Source organism: Eschrichtius robustus, chromosome 7 (genome assembly GCF_028021215.1).
Source record: "Eschrichtius robustus isolate mEscRob2 chromosome 7, mEscRob2.pri, whole genome shotgun sequence".
Classification (NCBI taxonomy): Eukaryota; Metazoa; Chordata; class Mammalia; order Artiodactyla; family Eschrichtiidae; genus Eschrichtius; species Eschrichtius robustus.
Genome location: NC_090830.1, coordinates 74,652,834 through 74,680,747, shown reverse-complemented (window position 1 = coordinate 74,680,747; position 27,914 = coordinate 74,652,834). Strand labels below are relative to the sequence as shown.

The 27,914-nt window shown below is 48.2% G+C and overlaps 1 protein-coding gene across 1 annotated transcript in view; it reads right to left on the bottom strand.

The window, feature by feature from the left end:
* HK1 (hexokinase 1) overlaps positions 1-5,413 on the bottom strand; it is a 70,040-nt gene extending 64,627 nt beyond the window's left edge. Inside the window, exon 1 of the mRNA XM_068547720.1 lies at positions 5,192-5,413. Within this exon, the coding sequence (XP_068403821.1) occupies positions 5,192-5,254 (63 nt within the window). The 5' untranslated portion in view covers positions 5,255-5,413. The remainder of the gene's footprint in view (positions 1-5,191) is intronic.
* Between the last annotated feature and the right edge of the window lie 22,501 nt (positions 5,414-27,914).

Sequence of the window (27,914 nt, the reverse complement as noted above, 5' to 3'; positions counted from 1 at the left end):
CAAAAGGTTAAAGCCATATAAAGTAACACTACATACTGTTCATAGATATATGATATGTAATATAAATATTAAAACATGCAGGAAATGATAAACACCAAATTCAGGACAGAGGTCACCTCTGGGAGGAGAAATGAATGTGACTTGAAGACGGGCATAGAAGGGGTTTCAGTCATGTCTATAATATAATTGTAATTGTGTCTGTTACCTCGCAAGCTGAGGAGTGGATACACAAGTGTTTGTTATGTTAACTTCAAAATTTTTTACGCACCTCGAATATTTCATAATAAAAAATTAACTCATATGTATTGACTTGTGGGGGAGAGAATTAAAATACAGATTCCAAGTTAAATTACTCAAATCAACTAAGATGGGTTTTTCTCCTAAAGGAAAGAAGCAGGGGGAGCAAGAATGGCCCTCTGGATGCCATTCCAGATTTTCTGAGACCTTGAGAGTCACTCATCTCCTCTGGGCCTCCAGTCAGTCCCTGTTTCTAAATGGGGAATAAAATCTCTGCCTTCTGTCCACAGCACACAAGGCAGCAGGATGTCCAGGGGAGGAGCTGCGAGGGGGAGGGAGCTGCCCTGGGAGCTCAGGGATAATACTTCCTGTCGTGACACCATCACTCAGGTTTCTGAAAGATCAGATGAAAGCATACACATACACACATGCATGTTAGTGTGTCCCTGTGTATTGTTAGGTATAGACAGACATATATACATATATGCACACATATAGCTACACACACAATTGATATCTGACGTGGCACCCAGAAGGTGTCTTGGGATGCTCAGTGATAACAACCCATTAAAAAAAAAGAGAAAGCAAAGCTACATTTTGGTAACTATCTATTCGACTCTCCCTTACGAAGTTTCTAAGCATAATATTTCCATTTGTACATTTAGAGCCTGATGTTTTTTCTTTTTTTTTCGGCCGTGCTGCACAGCTTGTGGGATCTTAGTTCCTCAACCAGGGATCGACCACCAGAGAATTCCTTACAGCCTGGCTTTAAGCAACTCTTAGGCTAGTGATTTCCCACCCAAGATCTGACCACTGGCCCCTATAGCTCTCACAGCATTCTCTGTTTTGCACTTATCATAAGACAGCAAATAATTATTTATACTCCATAAGAATAGGGACTATTTCTACCAGATTTATAGTCGTCACCCCATCCTAGCACAACACTCTGCACATAATAAAGGACTCAAACATTTTCTGAAGAAATGATTGAGTTCCCATGATCAGATTTGATTCTAAAGGGCCTCAAAGCAATAAGCAGGTGCCTGTAGTCTAGCCACGACTGCTTCCTGGACACAGAGCTGTATGGATGTCTCTCTATCCAGCATCTCCTCCAGGGCCTCCTCAGGCATGTTCAGAGCTGACTCCAGTGGCTAATTCTATCAGGCAGGAACCCCTGACTGCAGACACACATGGAGACAAATCAGTCCTTTTAGGAGAAAGCTGCCCATGCCTTCTCCAGAAAACAGGAGGAGTGTGGGAGGACAGCGCAGCATGGCCAGATGTGAAAGTCCTGAATACCCACCCACTTTCCCAGTTTATTCCCTCACTACAATCCCAAATTATCAAACCAAATGAAGTGCTGGGCATTTTCTTAGGGGGAGAACTCCAAGGAACATCCAAGGTAGAGGGGACAAGGATTATGAAATGAAGATTCCCCAGGGAGTGAGGCTCGTACTGGATGCTTGTATAACACCAGATCAAAAGGTGCATGAGATAGTTTTCATAATTTTCTAACTCTCATCTCTCTCACCCCCGAGCAATAAGGAAATGGGCATTTTTTAAATGCTTGCTTTTGCTGCTAGAATACATGGGCTCCAAGCAAAAAGAACTTGGTAGCCCTTTAACTGCTAAGCATACTCTCCTCTGCCTTCCTGAGCCAACCACTCGAGGACTCTGGGTTCAGCCATTGGACAAATCACACCTGTTGCTCACCTGCTTATGGGGATTCCTTAGGGTCATGGGGATCCCTCCCAGAGAAAATCCACTGGCATTTGCTCACCATCTGTCAACCCTGGAGAAAAGGACATCTAGTTTTTCTTTAGAGGCCAAGTTCTGACCTTGCTGGACCCATCTTCCTCTCCTAAAGGAACAGAGCACTACGTAATCCTTTACCCTCCTTCGAGCTCTTAATGGCTAACCCAAGTGGAGGAAGCAGGCAAGATGAGAGGCATGTTAAAAGTTACTTGGAGGTGAAAAGACCCAGGCTCTAGCTGTAGAATTAACAGATGTCTGGTATTCTGATGAACGGAATCTTTCACAAGCACACATGTGCATCCTTTTCCTCCTAAAAGCACTAGAAGAGTAAAAGGGAAATCTATGTTTTATACTTAACTTCAGTCTAATGCCACGACACCCTTTTCACCGCACCCCATCATCCAACACTATGCAGATGCAGTCTGGAAAATGGGACTCCAGGCTGGGAAGCCAGATGCTTGGCCCATTTCAACCCAGGATATATTTATGAGGCTGAATTACTGATGTGTCTCATAGGCAATGGGGAGAGAAATGATACCCTTTCATGATCACTTTTGTATCCTGAGCAATCCCACAAACCTTTCCTGGCACCATCCCCATCTTCCCTCTTCCTACACCCAGGCCAGAGGGCAAGTAGATGGATGAGGATTAGTGCGGGATGCCAGAGCTGTCTCCAGAGCTCCAGAGGCCACCTAGGGCTGGAGGGCTGAATCACCATGGCTGCCCACGCTGGCAGGTGCGGCGGGGTGGGGGCTGTCTTCACTGGGTCCTCATCAGGTTGCAGGTAGGGCCCAGTTCCCGCAGGAAGAACAGGGCTTGGAGTCCTGCAAGTGGAGGACTTACCTTGGAGTCCCAGGGTAAGTGGTAGGTAGGAAAAGCTGGTCTCTAAAAAGTCCTGAGTCCCAGGAGAGCAGATGGAGTCTCCCAGGATCTGCTCGAGTAGGGGCCGGGAAAACTGACTAGGCCATCAGAACAAGCGCCCACTATGTGCTCAGGAGGCCCAGGAAGCTTCCTGAGGACCACAGTCATGGATGGCAGAGTCACACAGCCCATCATGAAGGCCAAGGTGACCCCCTGGCAGGAATGCACATACTCTCCCCATAGAAAGCAGCCTGAGAACTCCTCCATGAGGTGCAAGAAAGCCAGCCTGTTTTTAAGACTCTCCTTGACCAATAATATCATCTGGTGGAAGCTTTGGCCTCAAGACCCACCTCCAGCAAGGTTCTGATGCCAGAGGAGGGCGGGGAGGGAATTTCAGAATGCCAATCTCAGAGGAGGGACTTGAGGATCAATTGATTCAGAAGTCACACAGTCAGACGCCTACAGGAGCCTGGTGGATAGAGTGTGAATCAGGCCACCAGGAGAGTGGAAGGCTCTGGGGCCACACTAGATACTGCGTGCCTGATAAAATAGGTCCCACTGAGGGCAGTCCAAACCTCAACCCAGCTTGGCCCCTGGCGGCCACACAGATGTGGTGGGTGCGGATGCTGGAGGCTTACAAGGTCATTCGGGTCCCCACCTCAGTGATCTGCTGTCTTGAGCTACAGAGGGCACCGTGTGCAGGGAGAGGGCAGTGAACTCATCTATGCCTTAAATCCCCCACTGTGAAATGAGAAGAACATCAAGGATACACAGCACCACTGAAGAAAACTGGTGAAATGCACATGTTGACATGCAGAGCTCCCCAAGCTCAGTGGTCAGAAGGAGGCTCCAGGGTGCTCCATGGGAGCGAGCATGAGTCCCACGGTTTGACAACTCCATAGTCACTGCCACTTGTAGCCATGAGGGACCGTGGCAGATTCCCAGGCCTGTCTCCTAACTACCCAACTCTGGTCCCCACTCAGCGCAGGACCCAGGATCCAAGCAGCATCCCCAATGCCTTTGTCTCGGCACCTCCCCCTCAGCTGACTTCCAGGAGGAGCCTCAGTGAAGTTCCCAGTGGAGGGAGGCGGAGACCTGGGTCCCGCCCTGGCTCTCCCTCTAACTCCTCGGGTGACCTTGATGAGGTCACTGCCCTTAGCAGGCCCGTTTCCTATTGTGCCAGAGGAGGGGGCTGTCTTGGGTGGTTAGGAAGAGCACTGAACATCCTGTGGCTGCAGGCCTGTGGCTCCTGCCTCTCACCTGTAGGTACAGCTCCTTTGTTTGAACTACAAAGTCAGGTTGACTTTGCTGTCCACCCCAGCTTATCCCAGCAATAATGTCACCCATTCTGGGTGTGGGTGGGTCAGGAGATCTGTCAGGCGTGGCAATGATAAAATGGGCGTCTTTCCCTACAGCTTAGGCTGTTTCTCAAAAACTTGATGCCAAAGCTGGTATAAGGGAGAGATACACCTTTAACACCTGCCAGCAGACAGTATTTTATGTTAGACAGAAGTTGAAGGCAGCAATACCTCAGGGTAGGGAAATGTGTCCTTGTGCAAGTACACACATGCCACAGCATACATATCAAGGCCTCCATCCGACTCAAAAGACCAGTCTCTTATTTGAGCTCCCTGGGCTGGCTGGAAATTACAGCTTAAGAGAGCAGAGCGGTCACGTAGAGGGATAAAAAAATTCCATTCAGACATGCCGCCCCAGACCTGAGGCCTATGAGCAAAGTTTCCGGTGGCCTCCACGCGTCTCCTTGTTCCAGGAAGCCGTGCCGGTCGCCCAAGTCTTCAGATTAAGGAGCAGGCGCAACAACTGGGAGAGCCGGGGTGACAGCTTTTCCGGGCACCCGACGCCCTCCACCGGGAACCCCAAATATGGGATACATGGCCTCCAGCCAGCACCCCCGCCTGCTGCGCGCTCACCTCCCCAGCATCTCTGTGATCACTCCTCCGCCCACGGCGCTCGGACCGTACCAAACAGGCCCTGTGGACCAACCCACCAGTCGCCACACGGTCACCCTTCCCGCATGGCCCGGGGGCCCATTTGACATCCACAGCTCGTTTCAAGGACACTGCAGCAGGCAGCCCAGTCTCGGGGGTCTCCCCCCCACCCCCCAACACACACACACACACACACACACACACACACACACGTATACGATCCCGGGAAGAATCAAAGGGCGAAGCCTTCCCCACCGCCCCGCGGTCCAACCAATGCTGGCCTCGGGGAGGCTGGGCGCGGGAGGATGGAGGCGGCTGCGGCGGCGAGCGGATACCGGAATGCAACGTTGCGGGCAGAGCGTCGGGCGGCGGCGCCGGCGGGGGCTCACCTTTTTGACTTGGTCATCCTTCAGTTCGGTGAAGTAATAAGCCAGGAGCTGCGCGGCGATCATGCTGGCGGTCGGGGGCTTGGGGCGGCAGGCTTGGGGCCGGCGTCTGTCCTCCGCAGCCTGGGTGAGCAGTGGTCCCAGGGCTGCAGCTCCGCGGCTCCTCCTCCTCCTCCTCCTCCGGCCGCTCCTCCCCCACGACCCGGGGCGCGGCGGCGGCTCGCGCGCTCCCAGTCTCCGCGCTCCCGTCCCCGAGAGGGTGACAGCCTCCAGCCGGCCCACCTCCTCGGCGCCCATTGGCTGCCGCGCGCCTCTGCAGCGCCGGGCGGTCGCGGCCGGGCCAGGGCCGGGGGGGCTCGGTGGCTGCTCCTCCCCGCGCCGGAAAGGGGGCGGGCGACGCCGCGAAATCCCCCACAGCCTGGCATCTCCCAGCACGTCCCCCACGTAGGGAGCCGGCGCAGGGGCGGGAGGTTCTGTCACGCGTGGCGGCGCCCTGCTCGGGGAGGGGGTGGGGGGGCGCAGGCGTGGAGGCTCGGGACGCGAGAGGAGGCACCGCCCGGCCCGGTTTGCTGCCGAACGGGGCAGCCTAGAGGGGGCGGTCCCCTTCCTTGGAAATTAGGGCTCGCCCCTGGGAGTTCCGTGGAAGGGGAGAGGCCCGGAGGGGAGCTCGAAGAAGTGGGCGTGGAAAGCGAGCGGGGGCTGTGCCGGCGGAAGCGAGATCGCGGAGGCTTCGCGGTCCTCGCATCGGGTCACCACGCCAACCGGCTCTCGCTCGGCCAAGGGGCCGAGCGCCGAGCCCCACCTGGGCCCTCACCGACGGAGCTTCGTCCCACTCCACCCCGCCCCACCCTGGCCCGCCCGTGCTGCGGTGCCTCCAGGCCTAATCCCCGGCTGGCGGATTTGTGTTGCTAAACCAAGAGCGACGCCCCAACAGCGTCCGCCCCTGAGTCACCGGTTCTTTTCGGCCGGCCCTCCCGAAGGGCGCACGCCCGCTGGGCGGGACCTGAGCTGCAGGCCCCGGCCTGTCCCCATGCCCCCCCGGCCCCCTGAGCACCCAGGCTCGCTGGACTGTGGGGGACGGTTTGGGCGCCCCTCCTAGATGCCACCTTTCTCACTTCCCGGAGGAAGTTAGCCGGGCTGGGAGGAATCCCTAGAAAACCATTCGGCTTTAAAGGGGGGAAGGAAGGTGAGGAATCAGAGGTGTTTATGCTGCTACTAGGACTGATGGCAACCACAGGATTCTTAGATTAATTGCTTCTGTGTGCCAAACACCACCAGGAGCTTTACTGCCTTACAAAAGGACATGTATTGAGCTCAAAATACAAAGAAGTGGTTACTATTCTGATTCAACGGGTAAGCAAGTGGAGGCTCACTGAGGCCATGTGTCTTGCTGTACAACCAGAAAGCTGTAGATCCAGGATTAGACTTTGGGTCTGTGTGTTTTCAAAACGAGTGCTCACCCCTGGGTTTTGCTGTCCTCCCAGTCGTATGTAGCCTCTGCCTAAATAGGCCATGATACTTGAACCAAGCCTGCATCACATGGTGCCCTGAGATGGCCAGTGTCCAACCCCATAACCTCTACCCCATCCCTGGATCCTGCGGGCCCCTGGCCAGGCCTAAGAAAGGTACAGTGGAGTCAGGAGGGGGTGGTTTAGGTCCAGAACAGCCCTCAGGAACCTCAGGGGCATGGCTTTGACATCACCAACTGAAGAGGGTCTCAGTTGTGGCCCTTGAGGCCAGAGCCCTCAGTCCAGAGCACAGCCCCTGACCCCTAGCTTTATGGCTGTGGCATCCAGGGTCACCTCTCTGAGCCTGCTTCCTCATCTATAACATGGAGATACTAATGCCCACCTACCTCCCTTGGTTGCTGTGAAATACTACAAATAAAATACCTGCTTACGATACACAATTAATAAATGGTAGGTATTATCATAAGATTGACTGGGAAGCTGATGAGGTTTACACTTCAGGGCTTCTTGCTTGCATTCCCCCAATTCTAGGCCCTCAGAGGGCCTATCAATTTTATATTTGTAATTTTGAATTATTTTCCAAAGAGGCTCCCCAAAATTATTTTAAGCTTTAAAGCTTCACAAAACCTGGATCTGCCCCCTGGATAGTATCATTATAAACCAGAAACAGAGAGGTTTCCTGGCATCCATCAAACACTTATACCACCTGTATGGCCATAAAGCAAAACTGGGTGAATGGGAACAATTTGGTTGTTCTCAAGTACCATTTGAGTCTTGCGAATGTGGTTCTGCCAGACTCAGCAGGATCAAGAACTGTGCTTTGTTAATTGCTCTGTCTCACACTCAGCCCACAGCCTGGCACTCGAAGGTGGAATGAGCCCAGTGCAGCGATCGGGAGCACACATACCCCTTAACACAGGCCCAGCCAGCACCATCACCAAGCCCCCATTACAACTGAGATGTCTTATCTGAACTGGAGCTAGGGAGAAGCTAACCCTTCCAATGGCCAGGCCCGGAGATGTTCTGTTTGCAGGCAGGGAGACTTCCAGTGCTTTCTCTTCCCTGCCTTCGAGAGAGAAACTGCTTCTTAAGGTGACTCACTCCTCCCCACCCCCTGAATGCAGCCGTGTCCCAAAGCCTATCAGTATTTCCTGAGAAATATCTCTAGGCCTGCCCCACCGTCTCCTCCCAACCCTCAGTCCTCATCAGCCCATGCCAGAAATATTGCAAGAGTCTTCTAGCTGCCCTTCCTGGTTCCTGGCTTCCCGCCATCCAAGTCATTCTGAGGTGCCAGCAACATTACTCCTGCTAAAAAGCAGCCTAATCACAGCATAACCCTGCCCGAAGCCCCTGGGTGGCTCCCTCTTTCCTGATGGAGTGGTTCAAATGTCTCTGCCTGGTGTCTGAGGCCCTCTGTAATCTGACTCCACTCTTCCCCACTTATCTCTTCCTCCACTGTTGGCCACAGCGAAGGCACTTCCCACTCCACGTCCATCCTGTTGGAGCCCCTGCTCATATTTCCTTGCTTGCTCGGCCTTCTCCACTCACCTCCACCTGACCAGTGTCCCTCTCGCCGAAGGCCCAGCTCTCCCACCCTCCCCATAAAGTCTTCCCTGACCACGGCTACTCACTGCAGTCTCCCAGGCCTCAGCACCTCCACAGGGCAAACTTGGACGGTGCTCAGAGTGCATCTAGATCTAGACCAAGACTCTTCTTTACAGACTAAGAATGTGAGAAGCAGCAGGTGGGCCATCCTGCCCAGCCAGTGCTCTGTCCATCCTTCCCCACCACCTCACTGCAGCCTGGTTCTCAGATAAGTAACACTGAGTCATAACAGTCTGCCTGATATTTTTGACTGTCTTCTGGGGGGGTGGCCTTATCTGCCCCAATCAGACAGCTTCCTGAGGCCAGAGTCCATTCTGCTCTGCTATGTCCCACACTGGGCTCAGAGCTGGGGCCGTCTCCCCTTTCTGTCATGCCAGCTATCATCCCTTGCACTTCTTTATTATTCTGCCTCTTTTTTGCTGTCACGTATCTCTTGGACCCCAGCCAAGTCCCTATGCTGATGACTCCACAGACCCTGAGGAAAAGCAGCAAAGACCTGGACCATGGGAAACCTAGTTCCACAGGTCTCTCCTCACCCTCGAGATGGCCCTCCCCTCTCCCAGAAGTCCCCTGGGTTTCTCTGTTCATTTACTGGGCTTCCTCCTGTATGAGTTGGGATGGGGGGTGGAGGGTCAGACAGTGCTGGGCTGCCAACCCACAAAACACCCCTGCTGGTAAGAGAATGAGGGCTGCAGCTAAGTCAGAATGAAACAATTTGCATCAGACCCATGGCACTAGGAACTTTACACCAGAAATTCTCTGCAGCGGATCAAAGCTGTACCCCAGCACCTGGCAGCACACTTGTAACAGCAATCCTTGCATAATGTTGACAGTTTACAGAGTAGTTTCTCATTTATTGCCTCATTTCTCCTGATAACAGGCTGGTGAGGTTAGAAGGGCAAATATCATTATCCCCACTTAATCAGTCGATGAGGGTTATGGAATTTAAAGAGCTTGTTTAAGGTCTCAAAGAGAAAGAGAAAGCAAGAAAAGAAAAGAGTAAGGCCAGTGCCCACACACAGCCACCCTCACAGGTCCAATAGAAGGTCCTCCTCAGTCCTACCCCTTAGAATTAGCTCCAAAATATGGAGGGAAATGCTCACATAGGAGAGTCCGTGTCAACACCTAGGCAGGGTTCCCAGGCTATGGGATTGCACAGGCCAGCAAATTAAACATACACACAAAACCTAGGCACTGGGTTTTCATTTTGCTAAGAAAGGATTTTTTTTCATGGTAATTTCCATCTCCCACTACCATAATTTCCTAAAGGAGGAACTATTTTAACCCAGAGAAGTAAACATACGGGCTGGTTTTCAAACAAAATACTTTGGTCTTATAATAATACTAGTGCTTAGGTAGGACTTACTACATACCAGGTATTGTTCTAAATTCTTTACTTACATTAACTTGCTTGACCCACAGAACAACCCAATGAGGTAAAAACTAATTTTATCCCCATTTTATACACAAGAACACCGAGTCACAGGGAGATTAAGTGACTTCTCCAAGGTCACAGGGCCACTGATGGAAGAGCTGGGATCTGAGCCCAGGCAGTCTGACTCAAGACCACCCTGCTGCTCTAACAAGGTGAAATATTCATTTTACTATATTGTCCTTATTTCTTTTATTTAACCAGGGCCAGTGACGGCTCAGTCACAGATGGGTCCAAGCACCTGAGTTAGGAAGCTTCTCCCCTAGTGTACTGAGCCATTCTTGGTTAGATTTATAAAACATGGCACGTGGATCCTGGCTCTGCAGAACCCTAATGATAGGGACAGAGTAAAGGGACAAAGCAGGTAATTAAATAGTTAATCCCACTAGGAAATTGTAAGTAAAGAAAAAAATATGGGAGACCCCTGTAAGTTAATGATCACTCAAGAAAGCAAGTTTTCTTAACCACAAAGCCAAGCAGGCTTGCTTAGCAACAAAACCATGCAACAGAAGCATGAGACATGCCCCCAAACAATAAAACAATGGTGGCATGAGACCCACATCCTGCCCAGTGAGCTCAGTAAGTTAATGACCCTAGGACATGCTCTCTGCACACATAAAAAACAATAATTTATGGAAAGGTGACATTTCAAAGGGAAAGACCCTCATTGTACTGAGACCTGAAGTAATTTTTCCATAGTGCCATGACAGTCCCAGCTTGACCACGTAGGGACAAGAAAACTCCCCCACCCAACCTGGAGGAGGAGCTGATGATGGAAGCATGACGTCTACTAACGAATGAGGAAGAAGGGGATCTTCTCCCCATCCCCACTTTTCCTTTGATTAGAAAACTGTAGCCCAGGGACTTCCCTGGTGGTGCAGTGGTTAAGAATCCGCCTGCCAATACAGGAGACACGGGTTCAAGCCCTGGTCCAGGAAGATCCCACATGCCGCGGAGCAACAAAGCCCATGCACCACAACTTCTAAGCCTGCGCTCTACAGCCTGTGAGCCACAACTACTGAGCCCACATGCCACAACTACTGAAGCCCGTGCACCTAGAGCCTGTGCTCCACAACAAGAGAAGCAACCGCAATGAGAAGCCCGCGCACCGCAAGGAAGAGTAGACCCCGCTCGCCTCAACTAGAGAAAGCCCACACGCAGCAACGAAGACCCAAGGCAGCCAAAAATAAATAAATAAATAAATTAATTAATTAATTATTTAAAAAAACCTGTAGCCCAGTAAGTTCTCAGGGTGTGGCACCCTCTCGTCCACCTGCTTGTAAGCCTCACAAGCATCCTATTCTGATAAATCACCTCTTATCTATCACTTTGCCTCTCGCTGAATTCTTTCTATGCTGAGACGTAAAGGACTGGAGCTCCTTGGAGCGCCCAGAATCGCCTCCAAGCGGTTTCACTCTTACAAAGGGCATTCTCAAACCAAGTGGTGAGGCTGATCCCGTGACAGAGGGGCCTATAAGGGAGGTGTGGAAGCAGTTGCCCCTCCCAGTGCAGGGGTGGGGAAGGGGGGAACGTCTAGTTTGGTGGATTCAGCTGAGCTGACTGAGTATTCCCTCCTCTCTCAGTCTTCTGCGGGTCCATCCCAACGTGCCCTACCCAAAGAATCACTTTTGTCAAGAGTTGCGGCCTCCACCTCTCTCCTGAGCTCCAGACCCATATTTCCAACTGCCTGTAAATATCAACTCCTAGATCCCATGGGCACCTGAAACTCAATTTGTCTCCCATCACAGTTATTTCTTCTTGTTACATTTCCTTTCTTCTCGATTCCTCCCCTTGTCATTTATTCACTCAACAGATATTTCTGAAGCACTTAAGGTGCCCTGCACTTCCTAGTTCACTAGAAATGTGCAGGTGAGCAAAACAGAGTCTCTGCCCACATTCCGTGGACAGAGACAGACAGTAAACAAATCACAAATTAAATGTACCTTATGTCAGGCGCTAGGAGGAAAAATAAAGCAGAGTGTATGTGACACAGCTGCATCCTACAATTTCCATTTCCCCTGTGTCCTAACAAATGCTCTAATGTTTAGGTGCCCTGGCCCTGCGCCCCAGAATAAAGGCTAGCCACCCTGCAACTAGATGTGGCCAGGGGACCAAGTTCTGGCCAGAGAGTAAAGCCGAGTTCCCCTAAAACTGAGTTCCCCTGCCGAGTTTATGATTAACCTCTCTATCCAAAACTTTATCCCCTTTCTTGTCCTGCCCCTGTTCCCCTCAGGACTGAGGAATATCAAAGAAAAGGGGGGACTGAAACTGAGCAGGCCCCTGCAGGGTCTTCCCAGGTACAAGCCCCTCCATGCTCCCTCACCCCCTTCTTGTTTGGCCTTCCCTGATTTCCAAAGAGCAGTTAATAATTAGGACAATAGTCACAGGCCTCCTAGTTCCTCCTGAAGGGATACAGATAGCATCTGAAGCATATCTTTGAGTGGTTCTGCAGAAATTAAGACCCCCACTCAGTGGAGGGTGGTGACTTGCTGACCACAAGCACATAGACCCCAGACTGGTTGGAACCAGAAGGCTGATGAATAAGATTCCTGAAACATCCCCCTGTTACTTCACCACCAACCAATCAGAAGAATGTCTGCTAACTGATCACACACCCTGCAACCCTCACCCCTAATGCTCCCTTCAAAAAACCCTTGCCTGAAAGTCTTTCAAGCACGAGCTGCCCCTTGGTGCCCTGCAGTAAATGCTGTACACGCTGTACTTCATTCACTGCCACCCGGTGTCAGTAGACTGGCTTTGCTGTGCATCAGGAGGGAGGATGTAACAAGAGGAAAGTGAGGTCTCATGGGAGCTTCCAAGAGCCATTCCTAAGATTGTGCAGCTTTCCCTCTGCCATCCCTCCTTCTTCCCTCTTGCTGGCTGAAGTACAGACAGACAGGCTGGAGATCCAGGAACCACCTTGGATTACGAGATAACCTTGGGAATGGCAGCCATACAAAACAAAGCAACAAAATAAAATAGAAAGAGCTTGTGTCCCTGTCACCAAGGTGCCCCATATCATCCCCACACTGACTACCTCCAGACTTTTAGAACTTGAGAGAGAAAATTTAAATTACAATAGAGAACAACAGAGAATGTGAGTATCACTTTAGATAGGATGGATAAGGGAGGCTTCTCTGAGGATGTGACATTTGAGCAGAGACCAGAATAAAATGAGGGAGTACGCCATGCCTGTGCTTCCTCTTCTCTCTTGGGAAAAGAGTGTTCCAGGCAGAACCATCTCCCTGCCACCCAAGCTGGAAACCTGAATACCATCCGTGAGTTCTTTCCCCTCCCAAACCCCTTCTAGTCTAATCTGATCTGTCACCAAACCCCATCAAGTCTACTTATACTTGTGTCTTGAGAACAAACACAACACAAATCAAACCTACGAACTCTCTTGAATCCATCTTCTCCTTCTGATTCGTTCTGCTACAACAGGACTGTAGTGGGTTGAAGGGCACCCCCCCCCCCAAAAGATATGTCCTAACCCTCACAACCTGTGAATGTGACCTTATTTGGAAAAAGAGTCTTTGCATGCGTAATTAAGTTAAGGATCTCAAGATCATCCTGGATTACTGGTGGGCCCTAAATCCAACGACTGTCCTGATTAAGAGGCAGAAGAGAAGACACAGGGAGGAAAAAAGAAATTGTCATGTGAAGGCAGAGGCAGATGCCATGTGAAGATAAGCCAAGGAATGCCTGGAGCCCCCAGATGTGGAAGAAGTGCCCTAGAGCCTGTGGTGGGAGCACAGCCCTGCTGGCACCTTGATTTTGGTCTTCTGGCCTCCAGAACTGTGAGACAATACATTTCTGTTATTTTAAGCCACCAAGTTTGTGGTAGTTTGTTCTTGTGGCCCTAGGAAACGAATATAATGCCTTTAGCACAATATCTACTCTCTCTTAGTCCCAGGCTACAGAACTTGTCTGTTCAGAAACCCCTGTAGTAAAAATGTTTTGATCATATATCTCGATATGTATATTAATTTACAACTATCAGTGCATACTACTGTACTAATTCGTTAGGTATGTTATAAAACATACCTAAATGTCTATGTTTGACATGAAAATGGATGAGACAGATGGGAGTGTAAAATGGTACAACTACTTTGGAACTGTTTGGCTGTTTCTAATAAAGTACAATGTACACCGACCCCATGACCCAGCAATTCCATTCCTGGGTATTTACCCAAGAAAAATTAAGGCATGTGTCCCTACAAAGATTCGTACACAAATATTCATAGCACTTTATTAGTAACAGCCAAAACTAGAAGCAACCCAAATGTCCCTGAGCAAGTGAGTGGTTAAACAAATTGTAGTACATCCATATGTCATACTTCTCAGCTATAAAAAAGGAATGCTTTTCTGGGGTAACAATTTTATTGAGTATAATTCACTACCATATAATTCACCCATTTAAAGTGTAAAAATTCAATGATTTTTAATACAATTGCAGAGTTGTGAGATCCTTACCACAATCAATTTTAGAATATTTTCATCATCCCCAAAAGAAACCCATATCCATTAACTGTCACTTCCCACCCAAACTCCCATGCTCCCTAGCCCTGGGCAACCACTGATCTGCTTTCTGTCTCTACAGATTTGCCTATTCTGGACATTTCGCATAAATGGCATCATACAGTCTTTGGTGACTGGCTTCTTTTATTTAACATAATGTTTTTAAGGTTCATTCATGTTGTAGTGCATATCTGAACTTCAGTCTTTTTTATGTCTGAATAATATTCTGTTGTGTGGATATATCACAGTTGGTTTATCCACTCATCAGTTAATAGACAGTTGGTTGTTTCCACTTTGGGGATTCTTTTGGTACTGTATAAGTTTGCTAGGGCTGCCATAACAAAATACCACAGACTGGATGGCTTAAGCAACAGAAATTTACTTTCTCACAATTCTGGAGGCTAGAAGTCCAAGATCATGGTGTTGGCAGGTTTGGTTTCTTCCGAGGCCTCTCTCCTTGACTTGCAGATGACTGCCTTCCTGACATGTTCTTCTCTCTGTGTGCACGCATCCCTGATGTCTCGTGTATCCAAATTTCCTCTTCATGGAAATACCAGGCAGAGTGGATTAGAGTCCACCCTAAAGACCTCATTTTAGTTTAATTACCTCTTTGAAGACCCTATCTCCAAATATGATCACATTCTGAGGCTAAGACTTCAACATATGAATTTTGGGGGGATACAGTCCATAACAGGTGTTGTATTAAGAAAACACTGCCAAATCCAAGGTCACAAAGATTCATACCTATGTTTTCTTATAAGAGTTTTATAATTTTAGCTATTGCATTTAGGTCTTTGATCCATTTTGAATTAATTTTTGCATATGGTATGAAGTAGGGGTTCAACTTCATTCTTTTGCATGTGGACACCTGATTGTCCCAGCACCATTTGTTGAAGAGACTATTCTTACTCCATTGAACTGTTTTGATATCCCTGTCAAAAATCAAATGATTGGGACTTCCCTGGTGGTGCAATGGTTAAGAATCCGCCTGCCAATGCAGGGTACACGGGTTCGATCCCTGGTTCGGGAAGATCCCACATGCCGCGGAGCAACGAAGCCCGTGTGCCACAACTACTGAGCCTGCGCTCTAGAGCCCATGAGCCACAACCACAACTCCTGAAGCCCGCATGCCTAGAGCCCGTGCTCCACAACAAGAGAAGCCACCGCAATGAGAAGCCCGCGCACAGCAACAGAGTAGCCCCTGATCACCGCAACTAGAGAAAGCCCACATGGAGCAACGAAGACCCAACACAGCCAAAAATAAATAAATAAATGTATATTTTAAAAAAAAAAAATCAAATGATTGTAAAGTTGTAAGGGTTTATTTCTGGACATTCAATTCTATTCCATTGATTTATATGTCTATCCTTATGCCAGTACCACACTGTCTTTATAAGCTTTGGAAATAGGAAATATGAGTTCTTCAACTTCCTTATTATTACAGATGTTTTGCCACAACTACTGAGCCCTCATGCTGCAACTACCGAAGCCCGTGCACTAGAGCCCGTGCTCCGCAACAATAGAAGCCACCACAATGAGAAGCCTGAGCACCGCAACGAAGAGTAGCCCCTACTCACCGCAACTAGAAAAAGCCCGTGCGCAGCAACAAAGACCCAACGCAGCCAAAATAAATAAATAAATTCATTAATTAAAAAAAAAAAAAGACTCCACTGACCGCCTTTGCACGAAGCAATCCACCTCAGATATACTCTGTTGCAATTTTTTTTTTTTTTGGCCATGCCGGCATGGCTTGCAGGATCTCAGTTCCCTGACCAGGGATTGAACCCAGGCCACAGCACTGAAAGCCCAGAATCCTAACCACTAGGCCACCAGGAAACTCCCTGTTGAATTTTAAAGACACTGTAAAGTGCCAGCTTGAGGAATGGGAGGGAGGGTTGGGAAGGCCACCACAAATGGCACAGAAAATTCTATTTTGGAACCATAAGGGAAATGCCAGTAGGGAAAATCTGAAACGTGTCCATGCTCTGGTGCAGAAGGGATGGGCGCCAGTTTCCTGGCATGCCTGATCCTGCACATTGGAACAGACAAGAGAGGGGAGAGACCTTTCCAGTCCCTCCCCCAGAGTCTCTCCCACAGTCGGTGTGCCACGCAGCTCCAAGGCTGGAGAGCCCTGTGTGTAGTTCTGATGCTTAGCATTTTGCTTCTAAGAAAGGGCTAAGAAGGGAGCCTAGTAACAAAGGTCCCTCAGAAAGCCCCTGTCCTGTGGCAGTGGGCTGGGCCCAGCGGGAGCAGCTAGAGGTAAGTGCTCTTCCTCACCCCAGAATCTATTGCAGGGCTGCTCACTAAAACCATGATCAGAATTCCCAAAGAGAAGTGCCGTACAATATGTTTCTCTTACAGAAAACGTTACAGAAGAAAATGGAAAGAACATTTAGGTTTCTTACCTTACTTTGAGTGAGCGGGGGCTGAATTGGACTTTCAGTTGCTGTACCCTTCAAGAAAGGACAAGATAAGGTGTTATAAAGGCATGCAACTTGCATTCACAGCATATTGGTGCTTATAATTAACCAACCACGCTCAGAAAGCAAAAGTAGTTACAATTAACATTGAAATGCCTAAGCAAAGTCTACAATGATAAATGATTCTCTGGATGAAATGCAGCAGAGCTCAGAAATCTTCGATTCACAGATCTATTCACATCAGCGTTTATTAGTTAGGTACTTACATATGTGCCAGGCACTGTGCTAGGAGGCAGAGATTCAAAGACTGAAAAACCACTGTGGCCCTGACCTCAGGGAACCCACAGTCCTCTAGAGAAGATGCATGTGCTCATCAATAATAAAAGCACAGCTGGCTGAACTGCTAGAGGGGCGTGTAGGGGAGCTATGGGAACACAGGGGTCTGTCTCTGCTGGACCTCTGGCCCCGCCCCACCGTGTCCCCAAACTTGCAGGGTGAGATGCTTCCCAGATGAACGTGGAGGGAATGTGGGCAACAAGCAGTGACCAGCTGGATGAGTTGCTTGATGCTTGATGAGCATCCTTGGTGAGTTAGCACCCCGCCCTTCCATAACCTTTTTACAACCTCCCCTGCCTCACAGATTTGGAGAGCTGCTGCCAATCAAGAGACAGGCCCATGAGGATTTCTTCACGATGGCAGCTGAAGGGATAAGGAGGATATAGTAAATTATTTGCAAAAAACACCCACAACAGTTCACCTCTCTGTATCTATGCTCTCATGTTGTCTCCTCCCACAGTGACTCTGGGATTGGCTGTGTGACTCGCTTTGGCCAGTAGCACAACAGCAACAGGATGAAAGCGGAGGCTTGAAAAATTCCTTGTGCTGGGGCTTGCCCTCTCTTGCTGTTCTTGGGACTCTTACAAAACCACTCTCAGTGGGTGAGAAGGAGTGGAAACCAGAGTGATGGAGCACAAGAGGAAATTCCACTTTACAAGGAAGGAGACTGAGGTTTCTAGAAGGTTGCATAGCAGCTCACAGACATGCAACCAGTCCCTGTGAAAACCAGCGGTAAACCACGCATCCTCCCTGAAGGGCAGCCCCTATCTTTTCAGCACTTCTTGTCCTGCCTCGCATAGAACAGGTGCTCAGTAAACGTTTGCTGCTCATGAACTGAAAAGCCATGCCCTCTTCTAAGCGGGCCCCAAATCAAAGAAGCCCCATAGAAATCATGACCCTAGGGAAGCTAGGAAAGCAAGAAAAGGCATAAAATGACCAGGACAATCCAGGCAAATTTTCCATATGCCCAAGGTCCAAACAGTCTAGGCTTTATACTGATACCCCACGAGAGCAAACTTCCTGCTGAAAGGGCTCTCATGAAGCCTTGCAGATACTTACAGGCCTAGAATCAAGAGTAAGGAGACAGTGAAAAATACTGTCTGGGGCTTGGAATAGCCAGGGAGCCAAGGAGAAAGAAACTGAATGGACCATATAATTTCTAGCCCTTCCTTAGATTAAGAGTGGGAATTCAATATTCAAAGCACAACATTTCTAAGCTTGGAACAACTTGAAATATAACTGTCCTAAGGAAGTTATGGTCTGAGCGGCAGGCCTCACCCTGAGCCTTGAGTATGATGTGGAGATAGAAAGAGTACAGGCTTGGAGTCAGAGAGACCAGAGTTTATGTCCTGGATCTGCCACTGACCAGCTGTGCAAAATTAGGCAAGTAATTTAAGCCTCAGTTTCCCCATCTGTAAAATGGGAACGATACCTACTTTGTTGGGCCTTTGTGAAAATTAGGAGACCATGTAAAGTGAAGTGGCTGGCACGGGGTACTGCTCCTGAAATGGCAGCAGCTGCAGAAAAGATCATGGATTTATACGGAGGCACAGGGCAACAACGCCAACTTATACCGGCCTGCTTGAGGGGTCAAACCAAGCTCCAACTCATAGGTTTTCAGCTTGTGTCTGAGACCCCAGAGCCCGTGTTCCTCTCTCTGGACCCCCAAGTACCATGGAGGACCAGCCCTAGACCCACAGATTGACCCTGAACTCCAAGTGCCAGTGCCCGAGCCTGCTGACTGCCACGTGGCGCCTCTGACACTGGCTGCTTTGTGCCACCTCTCCAAGGCTGGCCTGGCCTGCTTTAAAGGCTCGGTGGCATTCTGCCTGGGGCTGGCAAAGCCAAGCAGGGGCACAGGAAGGGGACAGTGGGGACCAGGAGATGTGGCAATGACATCCCAGACGAACCTCCTGGTGTGGAAGTGCTCCTCCTTCCCCAGAGCGGGCAAAACTTGTCTCTCTCTGGTTGTGGAGTAAAGGAGAAGAAGAGAAGGAAGAGACATCGGAGGCCCGGGACCCACAGAGAGTCTCCCCACTATAACAAACAGGTGCCTTGGATTCTTGAGACTGAGCTTCCACTTGGGGGTTAGAAATGGGATCGAGTCCAATTCTCTCAATGCCATGCAAGGTAGGAAGGATGTGTCTGGGCTACACTTTGCAAAGCCCTTCTCAGAGATGATGAAGGGGGCATTTTAAACCAGTCCTGCAGGACTGAGGGAAAGTCCCCCCACCCCACCCCACCTGCTGTGTGCGCAAGCTTCTCACTTGGAGGCCAAAGCGGCTCCCTCCCGAGCTAGCACTTCCTCCCCACTTTCAGATGCTATTTGGGAACTAATTTGACATCCAAGCACTGACCTGGGGAAAGTCTTCACAAAGCAAACAGGCTGGGCCACAGCAGTGACTGAGACCCTGCTGTGAGAGAGTTCTGTCCCCAGGGCGCTAGCCTTGCGTTTGTCCCTTGGGCTTAAACACCACTGTGCCTCTATTTCCCTAACTTAAAAAGGGAGCAATTGTAGTTCTTGCCCACAGGGGCATTCTGCAGCACAGGTTAATTTAAAATGAGCCAGCCACTCAGAACATAATTTGTCCTGTAAACGTTTTCCAGGGTGTGTTTCAACATCCAGAGGAGAAGCAAAGCTCTCTGTAAGAGGTAAGAATGGGCTTCAGCTTTTACATGGCAACGGAGAATCCAGCCAAGGAAGGTTTCTCTTAGAAAAATCCACACTCTTGTTTTCATCACACATTTGTGACTTTGCAGCATGACTGTCTAAGAAGCAAATAAGTGGAGGGGTTACATGAATGATCCTCTGGGCTCCCCTTGGTCAGGACCTTTCTGGCCCTGGTGAAAATTAAACTGCAAAGAGAATTAGAGGCAGGATCTGAGGGGCTCCTGACTTGTTCCATAACAGGTCCCTGCAGTGCTCTTGGTCTGGGGCTTCCCTCCTATAAAATGGACCCTAATGTAACACCTGCCAGAGGGAGTGGGCTGAGCGGGCAGGGGTGCCTGTGACCACGTGAAGTTAGAGAAAAGCTAGAGGAGATCTTACCCATTCTCGCTGGCAGGTCTGCCCCATGGTGGGGAGGACACCTGCTGTGCCTAGGTCCTTTCTTCTCTTCCGCTCTCAGCAGCAGGGGCTGTGATGCCTGGAGAAAAGCAAAGCCCAAAGGAGGCAGTGTCGGGGGTGCACCAGCCTCGCTCCTGTTCCCCAGCTGGGAGCTAAACACCAGATACTGAGGCCCAGGGGCAGAGTGCAGGCCCCTATTTCCAAAAGGGTCTGTAATCCCAAGTAAACTGTCATAAGGTTTCTGGCGGGATATCATCCCAGAAGAAATTCCCGGGAACCTAGTCTGCAGGTGGTGCCTCATCCCAACTACAGCCTCCTCTGCTTACACAGAGGTCTGGAATTGGGTGCTGCTCTGGGGAGGAAATCACGCAGGAATGGAAATTAGCCAAGACAACTTCCAAAGGCCAGCGTTTCAGAGGTGTGATTGTCATCACGGTGTCGCTCTTTTCCCCTGTCTAATTTAAACACGGTAGGGAGTATCTCTGGGTAAAAAAGTAATTTTCTGGGCTTCCCTGGTGGTGCAGTGGTTAAGAATCCACCTGCCAGTGCAGGGGACAAGCGTTCGAGCCCTGGTCCAGGACGATCCCACATGCCGCAGAGCAACTAAGCCCGTGCGCCACAACTACTGAGCCTGCGCTCTAGAGCCTGCGAGCCACAACTACTGAGCCTGCGCTCTAGAGCCCGCGAGCCACAACTACTGAAGCCCGCACGCCTAGAGCACATGCTCCACAACAAGAGAAGCCACCACAATGAGAAGCCCGCGCACCGCAACGAAGAGTAGCCCCAGCTCGTTGCAACTACAGAAAGCCTGCGCACAGCCACGAAGACCCAACACAGCCAAAAATAAAATAAATAAAATAAATACATTTTAGAAAAAAAGCAATGCACACTCATCACAAAAAAGCCAGAAAATATAGGCAAGTAGTTTAAAATTTTAAATCACCTTTATTCCTGTAGAAACAAGCTCTATTAATATTTTGGTACATATCCTTTCCGTATATTTCCAGATGACTACATACCAATAACAACATGGTTCCAAAAATGGAACCATGCTATAATATACTTTTTTTCTTCTTTTATTTTGGAAAAAATACATTCACTCTAATATTCAAAAGGTGCAAAAAGCCACATAGTGAAAAGTCCTCCTTGAACCTTTGTTCCCAAGCCTCCCAGTTGCCCTCGCTGGGCAATCAATGGTATGTTTGTGGTATATCTTTCCAGGCATATTTTGTGCCTATACAAGCAAATCTTAATATATACTGTCCCCCTCTTGTGTGTGATAGCATATTACACACACTGTCTACAATATACTTTTAAAAACTACTTTTTTCCAAGGAATAATATATTATGAAAATCTTTTCATGTCAAATTAATCAAGATCTCATCATTTTTTATTAGTTACACTGGGTAGAGATTTTATAATTCATATACAGAAAGGCTAATTCAAGAATCCTTATTCAATAAATGTCAAATAGCCTAACTCAAAATTCATAGCAATTTTATTGTCTCTACATATCATGAACAGCTTACAATATTGTGTGATTTGCCTAACAATTAGTGTGCTGCAGCAAATCCAAAAGCCTCCCTACTATTTGAGGCTTTTTCAGTTCTCAGAGGGTAAGCCAAGAGTCCAAACTTCTAAACATTGGCGTAAGCTGGGCATCCAGCCACTGAATCCCAACGATTCAAAGTTTGTGAATTCTGCCAGAATTGGTCTTGGCAGGATACCTGGCACCATTGACACCCCAAAGCCTCCGTGGCCCAGCTCAGAGGCATAAACAAAATTTGTGAGGCTGCTTTGTTATTTGTTTACCTAAACAAAATCTGATTTTAAGTTCATACTTAATTCCTTCATCCCGAGAATTTCTGGATGAGAAAAGACACAGAACTTGGCTGTGGTATATCCTTCAGAGAACTTAGAAATATCAGTACTTGTCTGATATTTACTTGATAATCGCCACCCTCTCCCATCAGAGGATAAGTTCCCAGGGTGCAGGGACTTTGTGGGTCCCCAGTTCTAGGCACATAGTAGGTGTTGAACACAGCCTTGAGGTCATGCTGCTTGGTATGGAGCCCTACTCAGCCACATAATAGCCTTGACTCTGGAAAAGTTACTTAGCCTATCTGAACCTCAGTTTCCTCAACTGTAAAATGGGGATAATAACTGTAGTAACAGAGCCACATAGGAATGAGGTGTGTGTACATAAACAGAGCACTTAGAATAGTGCTTGGCATCTAGCACGTATTCAAAATATGTTAGTTAACCATCATTCTTGTTGGTTGATTAGCAAATGTACTGAAATTCAAAACAGTTGTGAAAGCAAAAGGGCTTTTACTGAGAGCATAAGTGGCTCATAATTGGAGGCACAGCCTGTTCAGAGGTGGTTTAGAGCAGTGACTCCACAGGGAGAGCACAAGGCAGTTTGTTGGGGTGAGGGAAGACACTATCAGAACTTTTATTTACAACTTTTTAAATCTCACTCTATAACTTTTTTAGACTATTCTTTATAGTGTGTATATTCTTTTAGTACATTACTAAATGTATATAATTTTTAAAAAATTGAGCTATAATTCACATACCAAAAGATTCACATTTCAAAGTATGTATATAATTCGGTGCTTTCAGTGTATTCATAAGGTTGTGCAAACATCACCACTATCTAATTCCAGGACATTTTCATCAACCCCAAAAGAAACCCTGTAGGGAATTCCCTGGCGGTCCAGTGGTTAGGACTCGTCTCTTCCACTGCAGTGGGCGAGGGTTCGATCCCTGGTCAGGGAACTAAGATCCCACAAGCTGAGTGGCATGGCCAAAAAAAAAAAAAAAGAAAGAAATCCTGTACCCACCAGCAGTCCCTCCCCACTCACTCCTCACCCCCAGCCCCTGGCAACCACTAATCTACTTTCTTCTTTATATAGGGATTTGTCTATTCTGAACATTCCACATATATGGAATCATACATGTATATAATCTCAAAATAATTAAAACACATGCATTTGGGAATGTGTCTACAAAAATATTTTACTGATAGAGTGCATGACCAAAAAAGGTTTGGAGGGACCTGGCTGGGAGTGTAAAGCCTGCTTGGTTTTATCCCCAGCTCCTCTATTAGTTTGCTCCACCGACACTGACAGGAGGTAACAGGCTCCATCAACCCAATGCTAATGAAATTCCAGTCACTGGCACAGTCCAAAGCAGAACATGATCTAAGCATAACAAAGATTTTGCTTTGTAAATTATGATTTAACTTTGTTTTTATAAAACGACGTTCTCCTCCTAATTATGCTAGATAGGCTAACAGTTAAAATAGCAATGCAGCCTGAGACCTGGGCTCAATCCTTGCTCTGCCACTTACTGAACTTCTCTAAGTTTCCTTGTCTGTAAAGCAGGGGTAATAATAGGCGAAAATTAATAACCCTTTTCTACTTTTTTTTCTTTTTGGCTGCACGGCACGGCTTGCAGGATCTCAGTTCTCTCACCAGGGACTGAATCCTGGCCACAGCAGTGAAAGCCCGGAATCCTAACCACTAGACCACCAGGGAACTCCCCCTTTTGCATTAGAATGTGGCCTTAGGTTAGTGCTTTAGCTCTGTTCCCCTGCTTACCTGGTAAGGGTAGTATGTCAAATATATTTCTGAGCAACGTCTCCTAGGGTAAAGATGACCCCTAGTTGGTAGATTGCTTCTGGGTTGGAAGAACTATAAATACTAGATGGAATGCCATAGCTTTGGGCTTCCTGAGAGAGGTGACTCTTGTCTTGTCCCCTGCAGGGACTCTGGAAGATGTCCCTATGGAGCTGCTACAAGAGAATTTGGTTCCTGTGGGGCAGGAGGCTTTTAAGTAGAGAGGAATCCTGCACCTGCCCAGTGAGATCTTGTCTCCTCCTGTCTGTGGACTGCTACACGGACTCCCTCAGAAAAGAAGTGCTCCGCCTTGCCCTGCCGGCAAGCTGTGGTTCCTGTCTTACAGCCTTGCACGCAGAATGGGGCCGAGTGTGGCCTGTGGCAATCATTAAATCTGGAGATCTAGTAGAGTCTAGAACTCTCCTGACGGGCACTGCAGATTAAGTAATGCAGAGAGCCTGGCATAACAGTAAGTACTTAATAAGCGACAACTATCAGTACTAAATATAAATCAATGGCCATTATTATTATTAATGTTTTGTTTTATCTGCACTTACCAACTCACAGTGGGCCAGAGATCATTCTAACCCCAAGAAGCCTGGGTCAGGATATCAAGCTGCCAGATATAGCCCCATTATGAAGCATGAGAAAACACCTCTCTGTAATTCTCAAAAGAGAATTTATACAAATGTCCATTCACCAAGTATTTCTTTGTACTAGATATTAGGAGCACTGTAGTGGAAAAGAGGGACACGGTCCCTGCCCTTGCAGAGCTTATAACAATTAAAGAGCAATTATAGTGCATTGTGACAGGAGAAGAGTGGGGAACTATATTTTGAACGATATATATTTAGAAATCCAAGAAGACTTCTCAGAGTAAGAACACCAACCTCTGGCCCATGGCACAGAACCCTAGGTTGGATAAAGACTGGAGCCCTGGCACTCACCTTCTCCCCCCATCACTGTACACACTGTACACATGGTAGATTGTTGCAACCATGGATAGGTCTCTCTGTAGCCGGGCCCTTGGGTAGTTCCCATCCACAAAGACCCAGGCTTGGCAAATGACTTGCTTTGGCCGACTGGCCAATAGCAACTGTGCCACAGGAAAAAACTTGAAAAGTGCCTACACATGAGGGACTTACTCTCTCTTGTTGCTCTTGGGAGCCCTGCCACTGCTGTCATGGGAAGAAGTCCCTGCTGGCCTACTGGATGATGAGAGGCTACAATGGGGCAGAAACAGTCATCCCAGGTGGGTATCTGAGGCCAGCCCCCAGCCAATCAGGGAGTTGACTGACACACAGGAGCGAGCCCGACCAAGACCAGTCACATCTGCCTCAGATCTGCAGAACCATTGTGATACTGTGATTTACAATAAGAAATATATATTTGGTCTTCAACCCTGTTCCTGGCACATAGCTCCTAAAGCCCTTGTAACTTCCTAAGTGATAAAAAATTATGGGAGAATCTTTGGTTATAGTATTTGGTCTTTTGTCCTCAAACAGCTCCAATTCCTGAAACAGCTCAAGCGGTAAAGGGGAGTGTCTTGTTATTCATAACAAGCCTCTTTCAACCGCACCTGAGTTTATGTTAATGAGGATGGGGCTGGTTGCCAGGGGAACCAATCCTGTGATTTGAAGGTTGGAATTTCAGCCCCCTCTCCGCCCCACCCTCAGCCCACCTATGGGGAAAGGACAGGGGCTAGAGGACAAATTAATCAGCAACGGCCAGGGATTTAATCAATCATGCCTATGTATTGAAGCCTCCTTGAACACCCGAAAGGATGGGGTTCAGAAGCTTCCAGGTTGATGAATATATGGAGGTGCTGGGAGGGAGGTGCACCCAGAGAGGGCATGGAAACTCCATGCCCCTTCCCACATACCTTGCCCTATGAATCTTTCCCGTTTGGTTGTTCCTGAGTTATATCCTTTTATAACAAACTGGTAGTCTAGTAAGTAAACTGTTTCCCTGAGTTCTGTGAGCTGCTCTAGCAAATTAATCAAACTTGAGGAGGGGGTTGTGGGAAACTCTGATCTACAGTCAACTGGTCAGAAGCACAGGTGACAACCTGGATTTGTGACTGGCATTGAAGTGGAGGTGGGGAGACAGTCTTGTGGGACTGAGCCTTTAACCTGTGGGGTCGGTAGATGGTGTCAGAATTGAGTTAAATTAGAGGACATTCTATAATTCTGGTGTCACAGAATTGCTTGGTTTGGGAAAGAAACCCCATCCATTTGGTGACCAGAAGTGTTCAGTGTGAGTAGGGAGAAGGAGAGACACAGGTGAAACGTCTTCCTTTACAACCACCCAGCTGAGCCCAGCTCAAATTGCTGTAGCAGAGAATCATGAGCTTATTGTTTTAAGCCACAAAGTACGGGGGTGGTTTTTTAACGCAGCAATAGGTGACTGAGCCCTCCAGGAGCAGGCTGTCATAGAAGAGTCCTAAGTTAAGAGTCAGAGAGCCGGCTCGCTCTAGTCCTGGGTCCACCACCTGTTACCTAAATGGTCTCAGGGAAAATGCTTCACCCCTCCAAGCCTCAGAGTGTCACCTGGTAGCAACTGCTCTCCTGTCTACCTCAGTGGGTCATTGTGAAGATCACATACAGCTACTTGGATCCCTCAAGGGAGCTATTAGCACGACCTGAATGGCAGCTGGCCATAAAGAAACTTTGTTGCACAATAATCACTGATAATGCCATAAGAAGAAAGAGTTGCTTTTGCACTTATACATTTTCTCACTTGATCCTGGTAACACCATTACAAGGGGGATAATATGATCCTAAGTTATAAATGAAGATGCTGACATTCAGAGGGGTGCTGTAACTTGCTCAAGGTCACACAGCAGGACATGGGAAAACAAGCATGGGTGCAGCTCTCACAGACTCCAGAGCCCTCTTCCCACTCCACGAGCTGCCTCTCCTCCAGAGTCTGTCATGTCATCCACCCCTCCTCGCGCCTCAACATCCTGAATGCTGGGGTGGGGTGAATCACACACTCCCCAGCTCCAGGCCCTCTACAAGGAGAGCCTGCAGGAGCTGAGCTGCCCACTAGCATTCAAAGCTGCTCATCAACAAATTCCACATGCACACTTTCTGATACCAGGGCAGCTTCCCAAGTCTAGTTCAAACACTGCCCTGGATCACCAAAGCAACTTAACAGAGAATAAACTTACATCTTTCCCATTGGTATTTCTTTCTTAAAGACCCCATGGGTCTGTCGTATGACAGAGAAGATTATGCTCTCATCCTCTTCTTCACTGGCTTCCTATCTGCTGTTACCCAGGAGACAGGAGTGAGGGGGAAAAGAAACCCTAGGGACTGGCCCAGGGCACTCAGTTTGAAGGTCATTCAAAGTAGCGTTGCTTTTTGTCAAAAGACGCCTTGGCCCAGAGTTCATGTAGAAATTGGTGTCATTTCCACTGGCCCACCGCCGTGGTTCCTTCTGCATGCACACCCTCCTTCCTGCTGGAAGCCAGCATTCTTCTATCACTCAATTCCCCAGGGGGCCCATCGATCCTCTCTCTGGGACTCACACAGATCTCCCTACAACTCCCTCCTCAGAATTTAAAGCATCTGTGTAAACTGAATATTGCCCTTCCCAAAAAAGCTGGCAAAGGCACCATCACAACACAATTTCAAAACAGATGCTTCACAACATTATAAATCAACTATACTTCAATAAAAAAAAAGCTTCATTTCTTGTGTCATTTAACTGAATGTAGGGGTCCTGATATCCCAGCATTTTAATAACAGAAAAATCCACTGTTCACTTGCATCTACCAATGGCTGTTGGTTTCCAGCTATGCTTTCTTTGAATCGTTTTCGGCTCTTTATCAGAGAGCAGGAACCCCCTAATCAACTGACTTCCCATCTTTCCCTTAAGCAACTCACTTGGAGGTAATTGTAACTAGCATTTATTGAGGGCATATTATTTGTCAGGCACTGCTACAGATGAGTCAAGACATTAATTCACTAGAACACATCATAAGTAATATTGTCCCATTTTACAGATGAGGAAACTGAGGCTCAAAGAGGTAAAGTAACTTCCCAATTTCACACAGCAGGTAAGTAGCAGAGCTGAGATTGGAGATCCAGCTGGCTCCAGCTCCTGCACTCTCCACCCCTGTACTACACTCTTCTTCAACAGCAGAGCATCAGCTCAGACACTGAGGTTAGTAAGAAGGGCAAATGGTACTCAGGGGAGAGAGGCCTTTTACAGTCTATTAAGCTATGGTGAATACTACTACAGCATTTAC